Here is a 21662-nt window from a genome sequence, read left to right as displayed (position 1 = left end):
AGGCAAACTGAACTAAAACAGCGAGAGAAACGAGTCGATGCGGCAACATTGCAACGTTTTGACGTCACAAATTTCTAGGACGCATAGATAAAAAAAACTTTGAATAGACTATACTTCTTGGCACATCAGTACTTCCGTAAAAAATAAACGGTTTACGATTTCTGTTGACGTACCGCGAAATAATCCATCCGACCGTTTTCCTCGGCCATTTTCTTTTTTAATATGCCGAGACCGAACTTTATGGGTTCACAACCAGTATTTTCCCGCTGCAAATTACAGCAAATTGTCAAGAAACAATTCCGATGCAAACCTGCGACCGGTACGATTCCACTGGTTCGAATTGTTTCCCAATACCCCCGAGCGCTCCGCCGTACCACAGTACCACCCACGGAAGTGGCTCGGGTACGCATTACCGACCTTACCAAATGGTTCCCCAGCATTTAAACGATAGCTTGGGAAAACATGTTCCGCACTCGAATCGAAGAGATAGAGAAAAAAGAACGACGACGACGACGCAGACGGGAAAGGAAGAAGAAGTTGAAGAAGACAAAAAGAGTCGTTGGTATTCGCTTTTTCCATGTCGTTTTCATCTCGGTGGTATCGAGCCGAAGAACAGAGACACGCGATCGAAAATTCGTATCGCGGAATTCGTACTGTTAGAAACAAAACACTTTCTTTATCAGTTTGGTTGCAGTGCTTTAGAAAAATAAAAAGAAGCCTGGAGATGTCCTAACTAGGGATATCGGTCGCAGAGAAAAACATCGATATTCCATCACTCCAATCCTAGAACTCTACTTCAAAAGCCTTTTTAATATCCACGTTTTATTTTTTTTTCTGGTTACAAAGCGAGGCGAGCCATCCATATTCTATTTTGAAACTATTAATATCTTTTCGAATATATACCGAAAAATATTGGTCAATAAAAATATCGATACTTTTAAACATCCCTAATCCTATTGTTAAACAATCATTGAAACGTCAAAACAAGCTGCCTTAATAATTTTCAGACATGCAACCAATCAAACCATATAATTATATGAATAGAAAATCTGTTCATCAATAGTATAACTAAATATTCCATAAGTTTCAAAAATACTTCGTAGAAACATGACCAAAATATCTATTAGTGTCAAGTATTTGCCAACGTAACGTACATAAGACACAGACTCCAAGGAAACTAAATGCACATTTCCATAACATACATTTGGTTTTCTTTATTATTCTATGGTTATACTTTCTTGCAATGCTGACGATAAATTCAGTTCATAAATATATATTACTGGAATTAATACGTATCTGTTAGTACACTTTAGTCCGTTCTATAAAACAGTGAATATCTGATCATCATGATAAATTAAATACCAATTAGAGCAAATTACATCACATGGTTCTACTCGGGTAAAAATGACATTTTCTTATTATCTCACAACAACAATCAAACGTTTTTACCTACGTTTATAAAGTTTTCCGCAATTATTTAAGCTCAGTTGTCTAGTTTTTGCATTGTCAAAATAAAAGCTAGCCATGGAACAAATATACACCAAAGCAAATAGCTCTAATTTGCCTAGATTTCATTTGAGGGAGATTTGGAATCAAAACAAATAATTTAACTCCGTCGAATTTAAAAATTTATCATAATAAAACTCGTAAAGTAGTTCGTTACTTCACCAAAATCAAAATTTAAATTGCTTTAAAACCAACACATGTAAAGCTCTCAACTGTTCACCCTAAAAATGAAACATTCTACTTCTCTGAACTTTACGGACAGTACTCTCCCATCCACAAAATTACGACTCGTTCTATTTTATGCATCGTACCCTTACACTTCCGTTTTCCGATTTTAAAATGCAAATGCAGCCGTACCGCATTGGAGCTTTTCCATAAATCTCCATTTTATTCGGTTGGCTCGATCGCAGGCCCCGATAAATTGTTATCGGAGAGAAATGAACGCGAACAGTCTATACGAATCGAGCTGGAATACACGAATTCAACTGTCAGCGTGACAGATGACGTTCAACGTCAAACGATTTGACGTTAAACCGATGGATTAAGTTAGTTTATCAGTATGCTTGAACTTAAAATAATTTATTTGTATTTATCTTTGACATCTAATTTAGATAACCAACAATACAATCGCTTTACATTAATCAATGACGGAAAAATTATAATATAGATAACCAGTTATACGGTAAAATATAACATGACATTAACTATGTTATAAAACAGTTACCGCACATTTATCACAAAAATATACTATTACAATCCTTGACGTGTACCGCCATCGACTGTAAAGAAAATTCTATGAATGAATGCATGTCTTGTCTTATTGTTTTGTGCTCTACCAGTTCGAATGAGAGACAAAACACAGTTGTTAACATAATTGACGTAGGAACTAAATTTGAGTTCTCATGACGTAGCCGACCGTGGCGGATACAAAGAAAATTAACATTTTCCCCCCGGACACGCCCTCCCCACTGGTTTAAGGTACTGGCCAGCCATAAAGATCTGTTTAAAGAAGTTTATGACGTTATGTGGGGAGGGAGCCGGGTAATTTTCGAGATTAGACTGCATCATTGTGTACATTTGTCGCCGGATAACTTTAGTAGGTGTTTACATATGTTTTATCGCATTTTAACGAGAAAAGTTCTGTAGTTTTTATGTTATAGCCACATAATAATGAAATATAATGTTGTAATAGGGTGACAGTAATATAATCCTAACTATAATCAGCTATACATTGACAATACATGACAAAAATTACAAGGTCTTCTTAGACTATGACAATTAAAATCTAAAATATTTTTGTTTATTAGAAAGATAGTGTTAAATGTTTCTTTTTTGTAATTCACTTCAAATATGCCAAATTTATTTGGATATTTTTATATAACTCTACTGGATTATTTGGAAATATTCATTAAGGAAGAACTAGGGCTAGCATTAGGGCTTTCGCTATGTGTCAAACGAATGGCAGTGGGATCTTTCTTGAAGTATTATCACTGTAAAGTTGCTATCATTGTATTAATATATACGCAATATTTGAATACAATATATTAATATGACGCAAATATCTAGCCCGTGCAATAAAACAGCTTATGTACGTCATTTATGACGTCGAATATATTGTTAATTGGAACATGCTCAAACGCAGCTTATAAAATTCGATATGAGTTGGCATTATCGAACCATGTTGCCAAATGTCTGCAAAATTCTTTAAAACGCTAGTGGTAATAATAAAAGGTTATAAACCAGCAAACACAAATTTTGATGACAAGCATTGGTTGTTTCTTGGGGAGGCTATATGTGGCTGGTCTTGTTAATTAGATTTCTTACTTCGCTATTATGCAATGTTGCTAGTCCTAATTTTAGGAAATAAGTAGGTTAGTTAAAAAGATGTTTAGTAATTAAAAAATAACATATCTTTGTTAAAATATAAAATATACGTAAAATATTTGTTCAATTCAAATTTATTAAATCAAGTGCTCTTTTGTATACATGTTTCGGAATAACACTGTTTTGCCTTGAAAATAGGCTTCAATCTTGGCAATCACCGCTTCATTTAGGCCAAACCTCTTTCCTTGGACCTCTCTTTTGAGGCCTGCAAGTATCCTATAGTCACAAGGGGCCAAATCTGAACTGTGCGGTGGCTGGTATGCAATGGCATCCAATTTGAATATGTCACGCTGCATACTAGATCATTGTTGTGTTGGACTTAAGAAGGTTAGGAGGTAGCGCCTTCTATACGTCAGGTCCGAGACCAATAGAATGTTACAGAGTATTGAGGAGGTTAAAATCAGATGGTTTTTTACAATAACGATGTCTATTGTCACACTTACGAGGATATCCACAAAAAAAACTGCGATTTACAGTCATTATCATCTGTCATATTACTTCATATGTTAATAATATTATTTATTATTGTATTATGGCGAATGCGTGCTTTTCTGGTCATTTCGTTCTTCTTATGTTTATTATAAATCGGATTTTTTGCCGGTTCGAATCGATCATTTTAAAATACACGGGACGGCCGCCGTTACCAATCAAAACTCAGATACGACTAATCGCTCTGGCGGCATTAATCTTTCCCGTCTTTTTGCCTCTAGGTGTTCCTTCTAATTAGCGTTAGCGTTATTTTCTAATCTGATGCGACCAACAAGCCGCTTCCTCGTTCGCAAATTAATTTAAACGGTGGACATATCGCGTCATCGTTAATCACCGCGCCGATAGAATTGGCATCTTGCCCGTATTTGCCTTTAAGGTTTTGAATATGGAAGCAGCGGCCTGATCAGGAAAAGGCCCGTCGTTTGACGAATGAAAAATGCCGACGAAGAGGTAAAACAACGTCCAACCAACGATACAACTTTATACCCACGTTAATTTTAAAAAATGTACATTTACCAATATAATAACGGTAAAAAAGAACTCTACTTTATACCCAGATGTATCTTTAGTTGCATAACAAATACACTATACAATTACAGCTAATATAATTCAAATATTTTTTAATAATAATTATATAAAATTTTGTTATTTTATATACTAATGATATTAAAAATATTTTCAAACCTTTCTGAAGGATGAAATTTAGATACATAAATAATGACGAAAATAAAATTTTATAACGATTATTGATGATTTAGCTGCCGTTATCAACAGCAAAATTTTTCTGAAACTTCTTTATCATCACTTTCCAATACTAGAGGAACCACATGTTTACAAATCTATCTATTAAATAAAATGCGACAATTTTAAACAAACTTTAATTTAGAAACATTTTTTAATTTTCTATATAACAATAAATAAAAAATAATAGAAAACTTACTCTAATAAACGATACTCTTTGTGTTTATACGATTTATTTAATCTTGTGATTCGTGAGGATAGAATCTAAATTTTTCAGAATTTTGTTCCAATGTCCTAACATTTGAGATATATCCTCGCCAGAATATACCAGTTGCTGTATTAAGTAAATATATGAAGATTCTATGGCTGATTTACAATCAACTAATACGCCTGCCTCATTGAAAATTTTATTATATATTAGTTGAATGAAATAAATAAAAAAATAGCTGTAACGTAAGTAACACACTAATAAGTAACAACTTCTTTTGGGCGTCCACTGTGTTCACCGTCTTCGGTGCTCATTTCACCACGTCTAAACTTAGCATACCAATACTTGATGGTTGATTTTCCTGGGGCAATGTCCGGAAACTCGACATCAAGCCAACTTTTTGCTTCAACTGTATTTTTTGCATCAAAAAGCAATATTCTATTAACACGGGAAATTACTTTTTATCCATTTTTTTCACAATAACAAAAGTTGCTTCACTCAAAATGCTATAATTCACAAACTAATGAACACAAGCATCTTTTGAGAATTAGGGCCATAGGGCTAACTAAAAAATATATGGCTTTAATTCTAGTAGCGCCATCTATGTGTCAGGCCGGGGACTTTTCAATTTACCTGTTATATAAAATCCTATTATTTTATTTACTAATGATATTAAAAGTATTTTGATACATTTCTGAATAGTATATGTCAAAATTTATTGTGTACTAAAAATATTAATTTTATACAGTCTAATAGATATTTTCCTGGGAATATTCATACTAACAAATATTTCACTGTAAAAGTCATATATTCAGCAGCATGTAACTTTATTTCATGTTCAGTCACATACATTTAAGTTACAAGACGCACACTATGAATATTACATTGGGTTATAAAAACATTTTATAGCCTGCAAATGTTCAATACTGTTTTTATCGTATTTATTCGTTATATTGTATGCGAGCACCTGTACATATTTAGATGTCAAATACCTCACTATTTGATTTTATGATCAAGTGTGTATGAATTTTCTATTAACATAAACAAAATGCATCTTTACATATATTGTAACAATATACAGTATATATAACTACCACGACAAGTGCCAATGTTACATGGTGACTCTTGTAAACAATATATTATAGTTATAATAAATTAAATACACAAATTTTTCAACTATAAGTATTTTTAGTTGCGTATATTATTTAATTATTTTAATTTTTTAAATTTATATGGTAATATTGAAATATGAAAATAAGATTATTTAAAACATCAACATTATTATTAATTAAAATTATAAATATATATCTAAACTAAAACAGAAAATAGGTGTATTATTGGTTATCTATATAAAATATAATAAAATTTATTAACTTTTAGGTGGCAACACCATCGCGAGCTGTCGTTCTATCGGTATTTCAGTTACTTAGTTCTTTCATATTGTGAACATGGCGGATCAAGTAAGTATTTAGGTTTTCTTCCAAATTTTTGTTGAATTTATGATATTTTTTATCATTTCATCTGCATCCCATTAGTTTTTTCATATTATAATGCTATCCGGATTATTATTATTGTTTTCAAATATTGTGTTGTTGACGCTTACTGTAGTTATAGGCCTTACTAGAATATAACCACACGTGGTTTTATGTGTCAAAAAGAATGTATCTACCGCATTTAAATGAAACCTAATTTTCTAGAACGAAAGGGCTTTTCAACGCCAACCCACAATTTTCTTAAATCATAAAAAAGGCGCCGGAGGCAAGAAGAAGTCTCTTCGCTACCATAAAGAAGTCGGCCTGGGATTTAAAACACCAAGAGAGGTACCTACTATCATTGTACTAATACATTATTTGTTTCTTTAGACTGAAAAGGCGTTCCAAAAACAACCCACTGTTTTCGTAAACCAGAAATTAGGCAAAAGGAAGAAAACAGCCCGCTTATCAAGGAATGTCGGGTTAGGGTTTAAAACTCCTCGCGAGGTAAAATCTACTTTGAAATATACTGATTAACTTGAGGACATGAATCTTGAACCGATATATTATTGGGAATCTTTAATTTATTACTGGTTTATGGTTTCTCTATCTTACGTAGATTTGCATGGAATTTGATAAATTAACATTTACGCTATATATATATAATTAACAGAGAATTTTCAGTACAGGTGGTTGATACAATAGGTTGTAATTGGAAATGCCTAGGGAGCTTGATATATTTATATTTACATAAGATATACATACAAATACTATTACATTTAACCATATTGATTAGTAAATAATTAGAAATTTAAACCATTATATTTCTTAGGCTATTGATGGGTCATATATTGATAAGAAATGCCCATTCACTGGAAATGTTTCGATCCGTGGACGTATCTTGACAGGAGTTGTACAAAAGATGAAGATGCAACGCACAATTGTAATCCGTCGTGATTACCTCCACTATATTCGGAAATATAATCGTTTTGAGAAGAGACATCGTAACATGTCTGTTCATTTATCACCTTGCTTCAGGTATGTCTTTTACAAACCTAAACTATGAATATAAGCATAATTTGGATTTATTTTCAGGGATGTTGAAATTGGAGATGTCGTAACCATTGGTGAATGCAGGCCCCTGTCCAAAACAGTTAGATTTAATGTATTGAAGGTTACAAAGAGTAGTAGCTCAAAGAAGAGCTTCAAGAAGTTTTAAGTACATATAAGTATGTAATAAATTTTTTAAAAATCACTTGTTTTGTTTTACTCAGATTGGATTAAGACCTTACAGTTCATTATTAAGCAGTACCACCAATTATGCATTATATTAATTTTAAAAAAATTTATAAACTAAAAATACAGGAAGCATAACATCTTAATTACATTGTGAGTAGCATCGTCTAAAGTGCTTATGTCAAAAAAAATTATTAGTTAACGTGATTCCAGTTGACTTGTTAATCAGTTAAAATCCAAACACCAAAAGGCATAAATGAGCCGAGTTGTTTGATTAATTGGTTTTTTGTTTTCTGAAATATCCTGGAAACCGGTGATATCGAAGTAGGATATTTACCAAAAATTATTTTCGATATATCTCCTGTAAAACTCCAAATACTTCTTATTTAAGGTTTGCGTAAATAAAAATGTAATTACTCTTTTGACTTGTAATCTACTTCTTTTGGAGGTATCGAAAAAAAAAATCTCAGGACAAAGCTAGTCTCCGTATGTAGTTAAATATTTATATGCTATGTAACTTTAGTTGACAGTCCTCTCTCTGATACATTTTCATGCACGGCTATGGCAGCTCCTTGGATTTATAAATAGAAATGAGAAGCTTTTTCCTCCAGGTATCAAATTTGAGGACATAAATAATGAATTTTTATAACGTTTTTTGACGATTTAAGTATACGTTGGCGTTATCAACAGCAAAATTTCTGTTTATCATCACTAGTATATATATTTTTTGGTTCCCCATCTTCATATTAAATCTACGCTGTAATTTGGCTTTTACAAGTTTAGGAAAGTATTGAAAGTCTCAATGAAAAGTTTATTATTAACAAGATAAATTATTAATATCTGATAAACCTACCTTTTGATTCGTAATGGTATAACTTGCTGTTAACTTTCCAATACTGGAGGAACCAAATGTTTATAAATCTATCTATTAAATAAAACGCCACAATTTTAAACAAACTTTAATTTAGAAAAAGTTATTGACTTTCTATATAACAATAAATAAAAAATAATAGGAAACTTACACTAATAAACAATACTCTTTGTGTTGGTAACACGATTTATTTAATCTTGTGATTCGTGAGGATAGAATCTAAATTTTTCAGAATTTTGTTCCAATGTCCTAACATTTCAGATATATCCTCGCCAGAATATACCAGTTGATGTATTAAGTATTTATATGAAGATTCTATGGCTGATTTACAATCAACTAATACGCCTGCCTCACTGAAAATTTGATTATATGAAATTGAATGAAATAAATAAAAAATAACTTACTCTTTGTTCATCAAGAACGTAAGGTTAGTATTATCAATACTGACATTGACGAGATCTTGATCTAATTCTTTTGGAACCTGGAACGTATTATTTCGTGATTATTTCAACGCCAACTAGTCTATAATCGGCGAAAAACTTACAGGTTTGACGAGCAGCTCTTTGTTACAGAACAACAACACAGACACGGCTGGTATTAAGCTACATTCCCTAACTATCGATGTTCTTCGGATATTCGACCGGGTTTCGTTCATGTAGACCAAGAAATCGGACGGGAACTTGTTTCGTCTGTAGTTTACGCTATCTGGTGTTATGGTAGCTTTGTGATTGTTTCTATCAAAATCAAAAGCGCGTGAATAAAAAAACGAAGGACTTACAACGGCTAGCGGAAGCTACCTGGTGACGAGAACGTTGACGTTGGTTTTCAAGCGATTCTTCACCATATCCCAGTTTCGGTGAACTAGTAGATTTCCGGTTCCGGAATACAAGACCGCCTTCACCAATTCATCGTTGTCGGAATAATCGTCGCATATTGGTAAAGAATCGTACAATCCATTGTATAAATATCCTATATGAATGTCCTTCAGCTCTACATGGAACGATAAAAAGTCAGTGTTAAAATCCGTCTAATATTTGATGAAAAAGGAATTCACATTTTTTGGTTTTTTTTTAATTTCAATTATTTTTTTGGAAAATATATGTAAGATTATATAAATCAAAAAGTTAATAAAAAAATTACATTGTGAATCTATCAGATATATTTCTTTTAATTCATGAATAACTGTGACAAAAATTATGGATAAAGCTCCTGCTTCTTTTTGAACGAACTACGATTGGAAATCAAGCGATCAAATATTATTTACTTCAAAATTTTTAGAAGACGATAAGTTATTTTGAAGAAGTTTGTGATGTTTTACAATGGAACTTTAAAAATGTTCTCGTATATCTAATATTATAGCAATATTACACTCACTCGAAATGTATTCCATCCTATGAGGCACCAAATTCGTTTCGTTACAGAATCTATACGCCTCATGACGACTATCCTCTTCGAAAAGCTCCAGCCACTGCTCGTAAATCCTCATCAGAGCTAAGTGGTCCGAGTTCTTCGAAAAACCCTCCTTCATTGTTTTTATCGACTCCTTACTGGTTAAGGATAACGAACCGAATATCTCACTTTCCGCTGAGAACAGGGTGATTATATCGACAATCGGCGTGGTACATTTGAACACCACGCTGTTAACCATTGTCTGAAATGAGGATATTGCAACAAAACAATCGCGAAGCATTAAAAATGTTAAATTTAACCTTAGCGAGATCCGGCTCCAATTGGAAATTGACCAAGGTCCTGCCTAACGGGGTGAGCTCTTCGTCGTCATTCAACAACTCCAATTGCTTCAGTTCCTCCACTGCTCGTTCAACGGCCTGTCTTTCTGGTGGTGTAATGAGATTATTCATAAATTCGCAAGCGCTCATGTTGTTCACTAACGTTTTTGAATCCAAAACAACCTTCGTTAAAGAACTATCTGAAAATGAGTAAAACATGGAAGATTAAATTATAATACTTGTACGAGTACACCAGTTCGAACTTCAAACAAACAATAGAACTGTGGTCATCTGAACCTACAGCTAAAGGCAACGTAAAGAAGTTTAAGAATAACCTTCGTATTTAATTTTTTTAAATATTATTTAAGAGAAGAAATAGGTGTAGAAGCTTCAAAAAAATCATTTTTTATCCCATAAACAAATAGTACAACTATTCAAGAATATACTCTGTAAATTTCAAAATAAAATTCCACACCATTTAATAGTTATAACGATTTTAGGGAGCGTCCACCGGACTAATGGGTGGAGCGAGTAATGTAGTACGGGGTGGTATTGGAAGGATTCTTGTTTCTTTGAACAATAGTGATTTTTGATATAAATGTATACAAGTATTAGTGACTCAGCAAGGTTACTTACATTTTAGAATGAATTTTAAATTAACTTTCATAGTATGCGTTTCATTTATACAAAAATGTCTTGGCATCCAACAAACTAGCATCATAGTTCAAGCCGTAGTATTAGACCTCGTAAAAGATCGTTTCACGGAAGTCGGAATACGAATCGAGAGTCAAATAACCGTAGTGAAAATGAAGAAGAAAAGGTGAAAGAAAATAAAAAAAGAAAGAAGAAGATTAAAATTTAACGACAGATAATTTAGTCGAGAGATGTCTCCGATGATCATACCCATATTTCACATGAAAGCTTCAATTCATTTTCAGCGATTGGCTCCAAAACATTTGTATTCTGGTTTAATAATCGTTGAGGTGTCAGCATATTTCGCTACGTGTTTATTTAATGGAGGAACTATTGTAAAGAACAACCAGTATTTTAACCATTCTGAACGAGCTTGATATTACCGTTAGTAGCAGAAGTTTCAATTATGCCCAAGTTGAAAATCGACGCAGCTCTCTGGACGGTAAAGAAGCTCGAAAAGCTCAAACAGAATAGCAGGAAGCCGAAAATGACACATATGAAGCTGATGAAGGACTGCAATATGATAGTGGGATAGCTGATTAATTAGTAAGTTGTTTAAATTAATTAATTACTACCGCAAACTTGCTCGCCGTGTACAAATCACCTACCTCAGCGAAGACTCACAACACAGTCGATATCTTCATTTTGATTAAAAAAAAATTGAAAATCTGTTTATAAACTCTTAAATACAATCTCAAAATATCAATAAAATAAATGTATTCTTAATTGGTTAAAAATATTAATAGAAATTACCCGAGATACGCCGTTCTACACGTATTTCCCCACCTAAAGGTTGATCAGAGAATTTAAATATAACATCAGTGTCAGTAACATGAATTTTTTCTAAATCATAAGTATACTAACATTAACATATAAGCTTTACAGTACTTAGGAATTAAATGGAATTTTTATACCTATTTTAAGTTGTTAGTAATAATAATTACTTAATATATTTTTTTTAATTAATAGAATAAAATAGCTACTAAGAAAATCTAGATGATTTTACAATAAATAAAAATATGATGTACTTTTTTGAAATTATTGGTGAATAGGTATAGGTTACCAAAACTTACTTATTATTTTAGGAGTAGTATATTCATCAAATGAATTATACTTATCCAAGCTGTACAAATGATAGGCCTCGCCTGGTGCACATCTTCCCGCCCTGCCCGCTCGCTGATTCGCACTAGCCTTTGATATCCATTCCATATCAATCACACTGATACCTACAATTCGACACAATGGCATCAACCAGACCGAAGAAGATTCGTCAAAACAACGGTACCTTTATCATTATCGAATATCTGGTCCTTGTGGAGGCCAGTATCGATCACGTAAACTACGTCATCAATGGTAATGGACGTTTCCGCTATGTTCGTGGCTAAAATTATCTTTCTCATCGACGGAGGTGGTCTCGAGAAGATCTTATACTGTTCGGAATCCTTCAGTTTTGAATGTAACATACACACGACGGCATCGCTCAGATGGCTCAACAGCCGCTGGATCCTGGATAAGTCTTCCCAGCCAGGCAGGAAGACCAATATGGCACCGTCATCTTTCACTTTATGAATGTACTCTACGACCTACAAGTGTACAGGTTTAAATCAAAGAATCCACCTTTTAAGAGTCGGGCTCTTACCTTAGCTACGTCTTCGTGAACGACTTGCGGATGATCCCCCGCGCACATTCTCAACGTCTTTGAAACATCCAACTTGCAGTGATCCAGATAGTGTTGTTTGACCGGGTACGTGAATCCGGGCACTTCGAAGATAGGAGCGTCGTCGAAGTACTTCGAAAACTCGCCGGCGTCTATCGTAGCACTCATAACGAGTACCTTCAGGTTTTCGTTCTCTTTCATCGCCCTCTTCAGCTGGTTCATCAACAGGTCGGTGTTCAAGTCTCTCTCGTGCGCCTCGTCAAGGATGACATGGCTGAAGTTGGTAAGTTTTGGATCGGTCTGAAGATGTCTTAACAAAATACCAGTGGTACAGTACAATATTCTTCCGGTTCTGGGCTGAAAATTCGATTTAAGTCGAACCTGATATCCAACAATCGGCCCTACCTGAAATATGAGGGAAAAATAACGTAAATTAATTAAAAAAACTGATTTGGACTTACAGATTCATCGCGTTCGTCGGCAACCCTCTCGGCCAAAGAAATCGCCGCTATCCTCCTAGGTTCCGTAACAGCTATGCGGCATAATTTATTCCTACCCTCATTTTGCCATGCCCAAGACTCTAAAACATACTGAGGTATCCTCGTTGATTTACCGCAACCTGGTTGCCCTTTCACTATAACGCATTTGTTTTTGTTCAGTAGATCCATAAACGATTCCCTGTGATTTTTTTATTTAGTTAACCTGATTCAGTCAAAATAAGCGTACATTCGTATGTATCAATTTCAAAATTTCTCTAATTAAAAATCTTTATCCTCTTGCATGTTTGTGACTGTAAAACTCGAAAAGTAGGCAGACACTGTATATTAACAAAAGAATGTTTATATGTGCTTTTTATTATAAAATTTCAACGGAAACATATTATAAACCTATTAATAATTTACTATTTGTCATTGTTACGTTGTTATGGTAATCGCATATGAAACAATGATATAAATTTATTGGAGTGATGGACCAAAGTAAAGTAATGAATTTTATAACAGAATTTTTTTATTTACTCGACATTTTCAGATTATTTTTGAAAATGTTAATAATATAACATGAAAATATGTAAAAAAAAGTATATATATATATATATATATATATAAAAGTATATATAGTTGAAACGTACGAATGCGCGCTTACCTTAATGTGAGTAAAAAAACTAACACTCACTTTAAATCTGAAATTGGTAGATGAGTCTTTTCTTTTGTCACGTATTTAGATATTTGCAGGTACTTGGGTTGTGATTTTAAATACATTTTTTCTGGGTCTTCGATATTAATTGATTCGGTTTCGTAAGAATAGTCAAAGTCTTTTATTAAAGGTTGTATGTTGGTGTCAAAAATTTGCCTAATTCTTTCCATTTTAGCCAGACTATCTCTATCAATCGTTATTTCCTTTTCTTTTTTTTGTGTTATCGTTTTCACTTCATCTTTGGTATAAATTAGCGGCATACCATCGTTTGATAATTTTCCACATTCTGAAAGGTATGCTAAACATTTTAAAGCTGCTAACATACTGGCCTGCTTTTTAGTCTTCTCTCTAGCACTAATCTTGACGTGTTCTGGCCATTTCAAATGATAGACGCACATCCACTCTGAAGAACCGCCAGTTCTCACAGATTTATAAGATACATCCCAATTTAATGACTTATTGTGTAACTGATTTTGCAAGACCTGATAGAAAGCATGCAAAACATTTTTCGGCTCTGGATATTTTGCATGAATATGTTGCACCTCTGAATAACTCCCCAATGTTATATTTTTATATTCCGTTGGATGTTTTCTTGATATTGTATTCACATGCTCATCACATATATTATTATTTTGATCACTATATTGTTGAAGATTTCCCTCATTAGAACAATTTTCCTGCACTTTTGTGTTTGAAATTAAAGGTAATGAATTTTCAACATTCTTTTCAAAATTTGCTTTTCTTGCACTTAAAGAAGATGATGTATAAATTAATCTGTTTTGGACACTGAACTTGTTTGATTTCTTTTTAACAATATTAAACAAATTCTGAAACATTTCTGAATTCGAAAGAGTAGCCATAGAATTTTTATGTTTGTTTTTTTGTTTCAATTTCTTCTGGTTCTTTAAGGGGTCCAAAACCTGCTCTTCTTTATTTAAACTATCATTATCTAAACAAATTGAGTAATTATTTTTTAACAACTCTCTATTTGTAGACACCTTCTTTAACCACAACACTGCGGCTAAAGAACTGTTATACTCAGCTGTCTGTTTTGTAATACCTATACCCTCAAAACTTTTCTTCATACAATCACCAAAATTTAAATTACACAACCATATCCCTTTATTTTGTGTAAATGATTTTTCTATCACTATGCTTCTGTTAAATTCACATCTTAATAATTCCATTAACTCATTCGATATATCCTTCATTTCCCCAAAACTATTTTTTAACTTCTCTGCGTTTACATGTTCATCCTTCGGTAACGTCGCGTTTACCTTCTTTATTACATCGGTGAGACTCAAACAACGTTGTGTTTTACTTTTTTTGTGTTTCATTATATTTTCTACCGTTCCAGAGGTATAACTGGTGTTTGGTCTATATAACACAGTTGAATTTGGTCGACAACCCAAACCAGCCTTCTGAAATGTATAACGATAGTAACTGAAGACATTTTTACACCTTATAAAATTATGTATGGTAAACATCTTGAATATTCCTTAAAAATAGATATAACAAAACAAAAAACGAGGTTATACGGTATATGAGCCAGGTATTTAAAAGTATAAGGTTATAGTAATGTGATGTAATGTATACGTTTGTTCGCGCTTAGTATTCAAATGTTTTAAAATAAATAAAAATTTATTGATGTATTACTTACAGTTAGATGAGGTAATATAAGCAGTAGACAGTAGTAAAACAACTATCTTATTTCTATCTAAGAACTATTTAATTAACAGATTTTCAACTTAAGAAAACACAACTTTTTTATTAAACACAAATATTCGGTAACATTTTTAATAACCCTAGATTAACAAAGATTTGAAATTTTGACTTTACCCTGCAGTTTTTATTTTAAATGCTTAAAATAACAAATGACGGTTTTTCTGTTAAAAAAAAACAATACTCATCTAAATATGTATTTATATTTTTTATTAGAAAATAAATACTATTTTCAAATATAAATAGATCGATTTAAATAATTTTATGTAGATATTCTGAACTTGCTTGTTTCCTACAATATTCAATAGTTGCAAATATTAACAACAGTCTTTTTTCCATGGCATTGAGATGATCTTTTGTAATTAAATTTGTGATATCAGGCATCAATAACATTTTTCTGGATAATTCACCACCAGCTAGATTCAGTAAATTTTTCAACATTGCATCCCTGATCCTGTAAGAATTAATAATAATTCTGTGTAACATGGACAAATATTTGACATACATGCAACACTGGTACAAAGGAGCTAAAATATCAACATGTTGTATGAATGGATTTCCTAAACCCTTTCCGTTATCAATCCAGAGGACTTGATTGTGTAACGTTTCATAATGATGTCTATCACCATTTTGCATAAGAAAATCAAATATGGAAGTCTCAATTAAATCTAGCAGCCTCCTCTTTGTAAGTTTTGTTTTCACAGTCCTAAATTATTTTTTCAAAGTTACAGGTATTTACAAATTTAACAATTTTTTACTTACTTGCAATAATTATGGTCATCTTGCCATAAAGCTTTTTTATTCTTTTTATATGTACGTTGCCAAGGTGACCTGTAATTGTTGAAACTCTTATTGACATTAAATATCACAACCCCTGTTAGCATATTATTCTTATCTTCACATATTGGATCTTCTTTTTTACAATAAAAACACTTTCCATAAATACATCTGCTTTCATTTTGCTCAAAACTAGTTGCCAAGAGTCTTTTAGTGGCCACTGGTAGTATCTCATATTTAAATGATACATTTCTCTTAACACTAAAAGGCGTAAGAGGTTTTTTTAATAAAATTGATAAATAAAATGCCACAATTTCAGATTGATATCTGTCTTTTCCCGCATATACTGGTCCTTCTATTATTTTTTCTTCATTATACCATTTAGGTTTAAAAACTACCTGTTGATCACCCTAAAAGTGTCGTGAACATATATAAGTATTAATAACAGAAATAAATCAAATACCTTCAAAGTTAGTAACAGTTTCAACTGAGTACCTCTTGTATCAATATCAGATTTAATAATTTTTACACTCTTCATAGCAGTTATCACCTTCCCCAATTCAGAGCTAGATATGTTTAACAATTGATTTTCTGAAACCCATGAATTTGCTTTTTGCCAAATGCTATTTAGATTTTCATCATTTCCCTGTTGGCTTTTTATACTTTCTAAGAGTTTCTCAAATTTGTCGTTGTCTTCATTTTGTGAGGAATAATAAATATTAGGAAGGGTTTTAAGCTCATTATATATTAATTCTTCCACCCTGTTCTTTTTAACCTCAATGGTACTCCCTGGTAAATAGGCCAACAGAATATATGTTGTAACAAAGAATATAGACAGGATTATCAGGGAAATAAAAAATATACTTTTCTTTCGCAACATTTAAGCTTCCTCCAATATTGCATTTTACCTTTTCTCTGCATATATTGCGTACGGTGTTTTGTAAAGTTAACATTACATAACCTAAAAACAATAATGGGTTGGATAAGGAAGTTCATCGGTAATAAATTAAATAAATAAATTTATCACAGTTTAAAGATTTTAATTTAAACTATAGATATAGGCGCGAATTTAACTGATCCTATGTTCGAGGGTTTGTACAATGGATCTAAAAAGCATCAACCAGATTTGGAGCATGTATTGAAAAGAAGCTTTGAGTTTAGCTTGGACAAACTTATTATAACTGCAGGGAATTTGGACGAGAGTCGACGAGCTATCCAGATAGCTAGAACCGACGGTAAAATTAGGCTACATAGAGAGGCATTGTTTAATTTGGAATTAATTTCAGAGCGGCTATATGCGACGGTCGGTTGTCATCCAACGCGGTGTTCAGAATTTGAGAGCAACGGTCAAGATCCAGTCACATATTTAGAAGGCCTTGAAAATTTGGCGAAAGAAAATAGAGATAAAGTGGTTGCTATAGGTGAATGTGGGTTAGATTATGACCGTTTGAATTTTTGCGCCAAGGAGACACAAATAAAGTAATAATTTTAATATGCCTTAATTAAACTTTTTCATAGATTTTTTGCAGGTATTTTGAACAGCAATTGAAACTTAACGAATCTTTGAAATTGCCGCTATTTCTACATTGTAGAAATGCAGCGACTGATTTATATACTATTTTATCTAACTACAATTCTACTGGAGTGGTACATTCATTTGATGGTTCAATAGAAGATGCTAAGAAGTTCATAGCTTTGGGTTACTACATTGGATTAAATGGATGGTCTGGTTTTTCAGGAGCGTGACAAAATCGAATGTTTATATGTGTCATTTTAGTTCCTTAAAAACAGAAGAAAATTTGAATACAGTTAAAGAAATACCAAGTGATAAAATCATGCTAGAAACAGATTGTCCATGGTGTGAAATCCGTCCAACACATGCAGGCTACAAATATATCTCGGAGGAAAACAAGTTCCCAACAGTAAAAAAAGAAAAATGGAAGCCAGACCATATGATAAAGAGCAGGAATGAACCAATGAATATAAGGTTAGCACAGACATTATTGTTTTGCTACATTTTGATTAATAACTTGTTGATTATCAAGGTTCAAAGTTTGACCTATTGAAACACCTATTTTTTTTGTTACAGACAAGTTCTAGATGTTATATCAGCAGTTAAGAATGAACCAATCGAAGAGCTAGGCTCACAATTTTATCAAAATACCATTAATATATTCTTCAAATAAATAGTCAGCCGTTTCTTAAAAATGTATTTAACAACATATGTTTATAACAATATGCAGATCTAAATAAATATATTATTATACAGTAAAAAAATGTAATAGAAATAACTTCATTCACAAATCACCCAAAATAATACACAAGAATCAATTTAGTCTTATGGTTTTTTTTTCATATAAAAAGAATTAATTGCCTAAAAACCTGTCAGAATTTTTTTTAAAAAGAACTATTCTTTCCTTTAATCTTATTTAATAGTAGTTTGAACTTTTTCATAGACCCAATGGTAGTATTCAATAGCTTTCTCTGAGGTCGTATTGTACGCTTGGCCAATTACTTTTTGAATATTTTCAGGTGAAAGTTGGCCTCTAGAATAAAAATATAAAATAAATATTTTGTTTTTTTTTTAATTACAGTACATACACAAACACTTCCTTTTGTAAATAGTTTACACTGATACGGTAGTAGTTAATCGATTTAGCAAAGGCATCTGTAAAGATAGTCTTAGTATTGTCAATAAATCCTGGGGCATAACTATCCACCTATAATCAATCAATTATTATTTGAGAAATAAATTTTATTCATTCTACTCACTGATGCCATAATAACTGGATACTTTTCTTTTACATATCCAACACAAGTTTGCCTCACATTTTCTTGTATATTAAATATAACTTTCCCAACATCACTGGCCAGAGACCAATATGGCTGCAAAACCAGCTTGACTTGCTTATATTGATCCGGTATACTTTGCTCTAGTCTGGAATCCACCCAATTCAACCCTTTCCCAGTGATATTACAAACTTTTGTACTAAATCGAACCATGTATAGGTCTTCCCTTGGTGTGTTTGGACATCTCAGTGGTTCCGTGATCACAAATAAAAGGACGACAAAGAACGAAAAAACAAACAACCTCCTACATAGTCCGCTTTTACATTTTGGGGCTGTTTTTCTGGCTTGGAGTTTCTGAAAAAAGTACAATGTTTACTCGAACATATTTAAAATCGGGTATGTGGAACGTGGACGGATCAAATGTACCTCTTGTTTCTTTGAATGTTTTGAAGCCATATTGTCAAAAGTTAAAACAGGTATAGTAAATCAAATAAAACAATACCCAAACCAACTAATCCCGTTAATAAGGAAAACCAGTCTAATATCGATTTATAAATGATTTGGTTACTGAGTATGACAGCGCGCAAGATCGTAAATGAATTAGGAAATTGTCTGCGCATGTCCGATGACATGATTAAAATTCATAAAAATGTTCAGGACCGGATTGGGTAAAAACTTACAGCAATGGCATTTATGGCAGGTTTTAAGCCGTCATCCTTGCGTTTCTTTAAACTTAGTTCTTTATTGGTATTGGAAAAGTTAACTAATAAGTCTTTTAAAACTTTTGATACACAGGAGTTAATATTATCGTAATTATCACCTAAAATAACAATGTTTGATTAGAGACCGTAAAAGCAGTAACAAATTGGTATACTTACTGATATAATTTAGTAAAATAGCACTAGATGATAAATTCTTTATATATATTTTATTCCAGTGAGCCATAGTGGACTGGTCCTTTGTAAAAATTTCAATAATAGTATCACAGAGCACATTCTGATATGAAGAATTGGTGGTCATGGACAGTCTCTTTAAAAATGGTTCTACATAATTATGATATCTCTCCTTGCTGTTCGCAAACAAAAAGCTCTTCAACTGTGGCGCCTGTACATATAACTCCTTTTGTAACTCAACCGGGAAGTTCTTCCTGTTTGTATAGATGATGTCCAAAATAAGTAGGTACTGTTCTTTTGTAATTTGCACCTTCTCTTTTTGACTTATAAGATCTAACAGATATTTAACTACATATTTGGAATAATTCTTCATTTCAATTAAAGGTAACATCAGTTCTTCAAACACTGAAACAACACTTTTTCTGAAAACTTGCTTGTCATTTAATAATATCTTCATACACACCTTTTAGACCACATTTGAGATCATTTGTTCCCACATGACTCAATGCCCACAAAATTGCTAAGGCAACATTAGCTCTATTTTGATAAGAATTCCTTAAAACTACATGTTTAGAAAGATTTTCTGTAACAAGCTTGGGCTCACTGAGAGCTATGTATTGCAAAAAGAACCGATAGCCCACAGCTGGTAGGCCTTTACTTAAATCTGTAACCATTGATGTTAAAGCAATATCAAAATATAACTGGGCATTATTTTTCCCAGCCTCCTTTATTGCTTTTTCTATGATGTTTTTGATGCTAGATGGTACCTGAATATAGATTTTACTAAAAATTCTGAAAATACTGATTAAAATTTGATCATACTTACCACATTATAGGGGAACCCCTGAGGTTTGGAAGAAAATACTGGATCAGAAATTTCTAGACATATCTTTTGATTCAAAAACTGAGTTAGTTCTTTCAGCCATAATATGGGGGCATCAGGATACGCTTTCTTTGTTTTCTCATATAGTGTCTTAAATTCTTCAGAGTTAATCTAAAAATAAATTGTGCACATTTACAAATAAAAAAACCTGAAAGCAAATATTTCCCCTACAGCTATCAAACCAGCCTCAATGGATTTTGGTGGTTTTGGCTTAGGTGGCTCTGGGGGTGCTTTGGGCTTTTTAGTTTCCTGTTTCTTGGGTTCCTTATGTTTCACTTTCTCCTGTTGCTTGTGTTGTTCCTTATTATTCTGTTTCCCAGAATACAAGTTCTGAACCTGTGATTTGGGCACTGAAACAAATAATTTCTTGAGAACAACAAACATATTTTCGATATACCGAATACTCACGAAGTTCTTCCAACTTAACGTTGTTCAAAATATTTTTCTTGTTTTTCTGTTCGGCAGGTTTGTTAGCAGACTTCGGGGGCTGCGGTTTATTTCGACGATCGCTTTTGCCCCGAACGACTTCCCATTGACCGGACATTGTGGTTTTATTGAAGAAATAAAAACTTAACTAACGGATAAAACTTCTTATCGGGCCCGTCTCCCTGAAACAGAACTAACCTCCAACGAAAACAAATCCTGATGACGCGGAATCGAGAGCTTCCACGTCACTTTAGTCATTTCCTTTCTTAACCAAGGTCGACTTTATGGATTTTGAACAAAATTAGATTAATATTATTTTGATGCTAATTATATTTGCCTAGACTATAAAGTGTATTATTTATCATTATTTATATGTAATAATTTATTCAATTAAAACGATTAAATACATACGCTATTAGGCAACGATAACAGGCCCGTAATGAAATTAAGTTTAGGCACTTTATTGATTAGGGAGTACTTAAAAATAAGTAGA

The 21662-nt window shown here is 32.6% G+C and overlaps 5 protein-coding genes across 7 annotated transcripts; 2 read left to right on the top strand and 3 right to left on the bottom strand.

Moving 5' to 3' along the window:
- Positions 1 to 6166: 6166 nt before the first annotated feature.
- On the top strand, positions 6167 to 7555 carry RpS11 (Ribosomal protein S11). 2 transcript variants are annotated; one of them, XM_076411649.1, is made up of 5 exons: positions 6167 to 6288; positions 6526 to 6648; positions 6691 to 6807; positions 7133 to 7338; positions 7396 to 7555. In XM_076411649.1, exons 1-5 carry the CDS (start codon positions 6277 to 6279, stop codon positions 7517 to 7519), a joined length of 582 nt encoding a protein of 193 aa, XP_076267764.1. In that variant the 5' UTR covers positions 6167 to 6276; the 3' UTR covers positions 7520 to 7555. The 2 variants fall into 2 exon arrangements, with proteins under 2 accessions (XP_076267764.1, XP_076267763.1); XM_076411648.1 differs by lacking the exon at positions 6691 to 6807.
- Positions 7556 to 8482: 927 nt separating this feature from the next.
- LOC143200865 (ATP-dependent DNA/RNA helicase DHX36) lies at positions 8483 to 15476 on the bottom strand. Of its 2 annotated transcripts, XM_076411615.1 has the most exons (12): positions 15339 to 15476; positions 13658 to 15099; positions 12946 to 13162; positions 12467 to 12889; positions 12113 to 12410; positions 11901 to 12053; positions 10117 to 10334; positions 9782 to 10058; positions 9205 to 9397; positions 8952 to 9141; positions 8812 to 8888; positions 8483 to 8760 (listed from the first exon to the last, which is right to left on the bottom strand). In XM_076411615.1, the coding sequence occupies exons 2-12, from the start codon at positions 15013 to 15015 to the stop codon at positions 8595 to 8597; spliced, it is 3570 nt and encodes a 1189-aa protein (XP_076267730.1). In that variant the 5' UTR covers positions 15016 to 15099; positions 15339 to 15476; the 3' UTR covers positions 8483 to 8594. The 2 variants fall into 2 exon arrangements, with proteins under 2 accessions (XP_076267730.1, XP_076267729.1); XM_076411614.1 differs by lacking the exon at positions 15339 to 15476 and having other exon boundaries at positions 13658 to 15245.
- Positions 15477 to 15589: 113 nt separating this feature from the next.
- Positions 15590 to 17057, bottom strand: LOC143200874 (glycosaminoglycan xylosylkinase homolog). The gene is made up of 4 exons (XM_076411635.1): positions 16641 to 17057; positions 16163 to 16587; positions 15906 to 16106; positions 15590 to 15854 (listed from the first exon to the last, which is right to left on the bottom strand). Exons 1-4 carry the CDS (start codon positions 17055 to 17057, stop codon positions 15653 to 15655), a joined length of 1245 nt encoding a protein of 414 aa, XP_076267750.1. The 3' UTR covers positions 15590 to 15652.
- LOC143200877 (deoxyribonuclease TATDN1) lies at positions 17041 to 18454 on the top strand. The gene is made up of 6 exons (XM_076411637.1): positions 17041 to 17175; positions 17233 to 17412; positions 17464 to 17656; positions 17707 to 17901; positions 17955 to 18164; positions 18267 to 18454. Exons 1-6 carry the CDS (start codon positions 17151 to 17153, stop codon positions 18361 to 18363), a joined length of 900 nt encoding a protein of 299 aa, XP_076267752.1. The 5' UTR covers positions 17041 to 17150; the 3' UTR covers positions 18364 to 18454.
- On the bottom strand, positions 18373 to 21654 carry Tmem214 (Transmembrane protein 214). Its single transcript, XM_076411621.1, has 9 exons — positions 21152 to 21654; positions 20915 to 21093; positions 20687 to 20854; positions 20324 to 20627; positions 19846 to 20265; positions 19648 to 19787; positions 18950 to 19321; positions 18779 to 18897; positions 18373 to 18723 (listed from the first exon to the last, which is right to left on the bottom strand). Exons 1-9 carry the CDS (start codon positions 21285 to 21287, stop codon positions 18603 to 18605), a joined length of 1959 nt encoding a protein of 652 aa, XP_076267736.1. The 5' UTR covers positions 21288 to 21654; the 3' UTR covers positions 18373 to 18602.
- Between the last annotated feature and the right edge of the window lie 8 nt (positions 21655 to 21662).

Source organism: Rhynchophorus ferrugineus, unplaced genomic scaffold, assembly GCF_030347505.1.
Source record: "Rhynchophorus ferrugineus isolate W39M unplaced genomic scaffold, kcgeb_rfMv2 rfM8, whole genome shotgun sequence".
Classification (NCBI taxonomy): domain Eukaryota; kingdom Metazoa; phylum Arthropoda; class Insecta; order Coleoptera; family Curculionidae; genus Rhynchophorus; species Rhynchophorus ferrugineus.
This window is presented reverse-complemented; position numbering and strand designations above follow the sequence as displayed.

Coding starts and splice junctions, on each gene's coding strand:
- LOC143200865 (XM_076411614.1), bottom strand. CDS start 15,165: ATGTTTACCATACATAATTTTATAAGGTGTAAAAATGTCTTCAGTTAC. Junction 13,163..13,657: donor CTACCAATTTCAGATTTAAA/GTGAGTGTTAGT, acceptor AAAAAATCACAG/GGAATCGTTTATGGATCTAC. Junction 12,411..12,466: donor TTCACGAAGACGTAGCTAAG/GTAAGAGCCCGA, acceptor GTACACTTGTAG/GTCGTAGAGTACATTCATAA.
- LOC143200874 (XM_076411635.1), bottom strand. CDS start 17,057: ATGTTGCGAAAGAAAAGTATATTTTTTATTTCCCTGATAATCCTGTCT. Junction 16,588..16,640: donor AACTGTTACTAACTTTGAAG/GTATTTGATTTA, acceptor CGACACTTTTAG/GGTGATCAACAGGTAGTTTT. Junction 15,855..15,905: donor CCTTTGTACCAGTGTTGCAT/GTATGTCAAATA, acceptor TAATTCTTACAG/GATCAGGGATGCAATGTTGA.
- LOC143200877 (XM_076411637.1), top strand. CDS start 17,151: ATGGGTTGGATAAGGAAGTTCATCG. Junction 17,176..17,232: donor TTGGATAAGGAAGTTCATCG/GTAATAAATTAA, acceptor TTTAAACTATAG/ATATAGGCGCGAATTTAACT. Junction 18,165..18,266: donor AATGAACCAATGAATATAAG/GTTAGCACAGAC, acceptor TTTTTGTTACAG/ACAAGTTCTAGATGTTATAT.
- Tmem214 (XM_076411621.1), bottom strand. CDS start 21,287: ATGTCCGGTCAATGGGAAGTCGTTCGGGGCAAAAGCGATCGTCGAAAT. Junction 20,628..20,686: donor AGGGGTTCCCCTATAATGTG/GTAAGTATGATC, acceptor ATCTATATTCAG/GTACCATCTAGCATCAAAAA. Junction 19,788..19,845: donor TATTTTACTAAATTATATCA/GTAAGTATACCA, acceptor TTGTTATTTTAG/GTGATAATTACGATAATATT.
- RpS11 (XM_076411649.1), top strand. Junction 6,649..6,690: donor GATTTAAAACACCAAGAGAG/GTACCTACTATC, acceptor TTGTTTCTTTAG/ACTGAAAAGGCGTTCCAAAA. Junction 6,808..7,132: donor GGTTTAAAACTCCTCGCGAG/GTAAAATCTACT, acceptor TATATTTCTTAG/GCTATTGATGGGTCATATAT.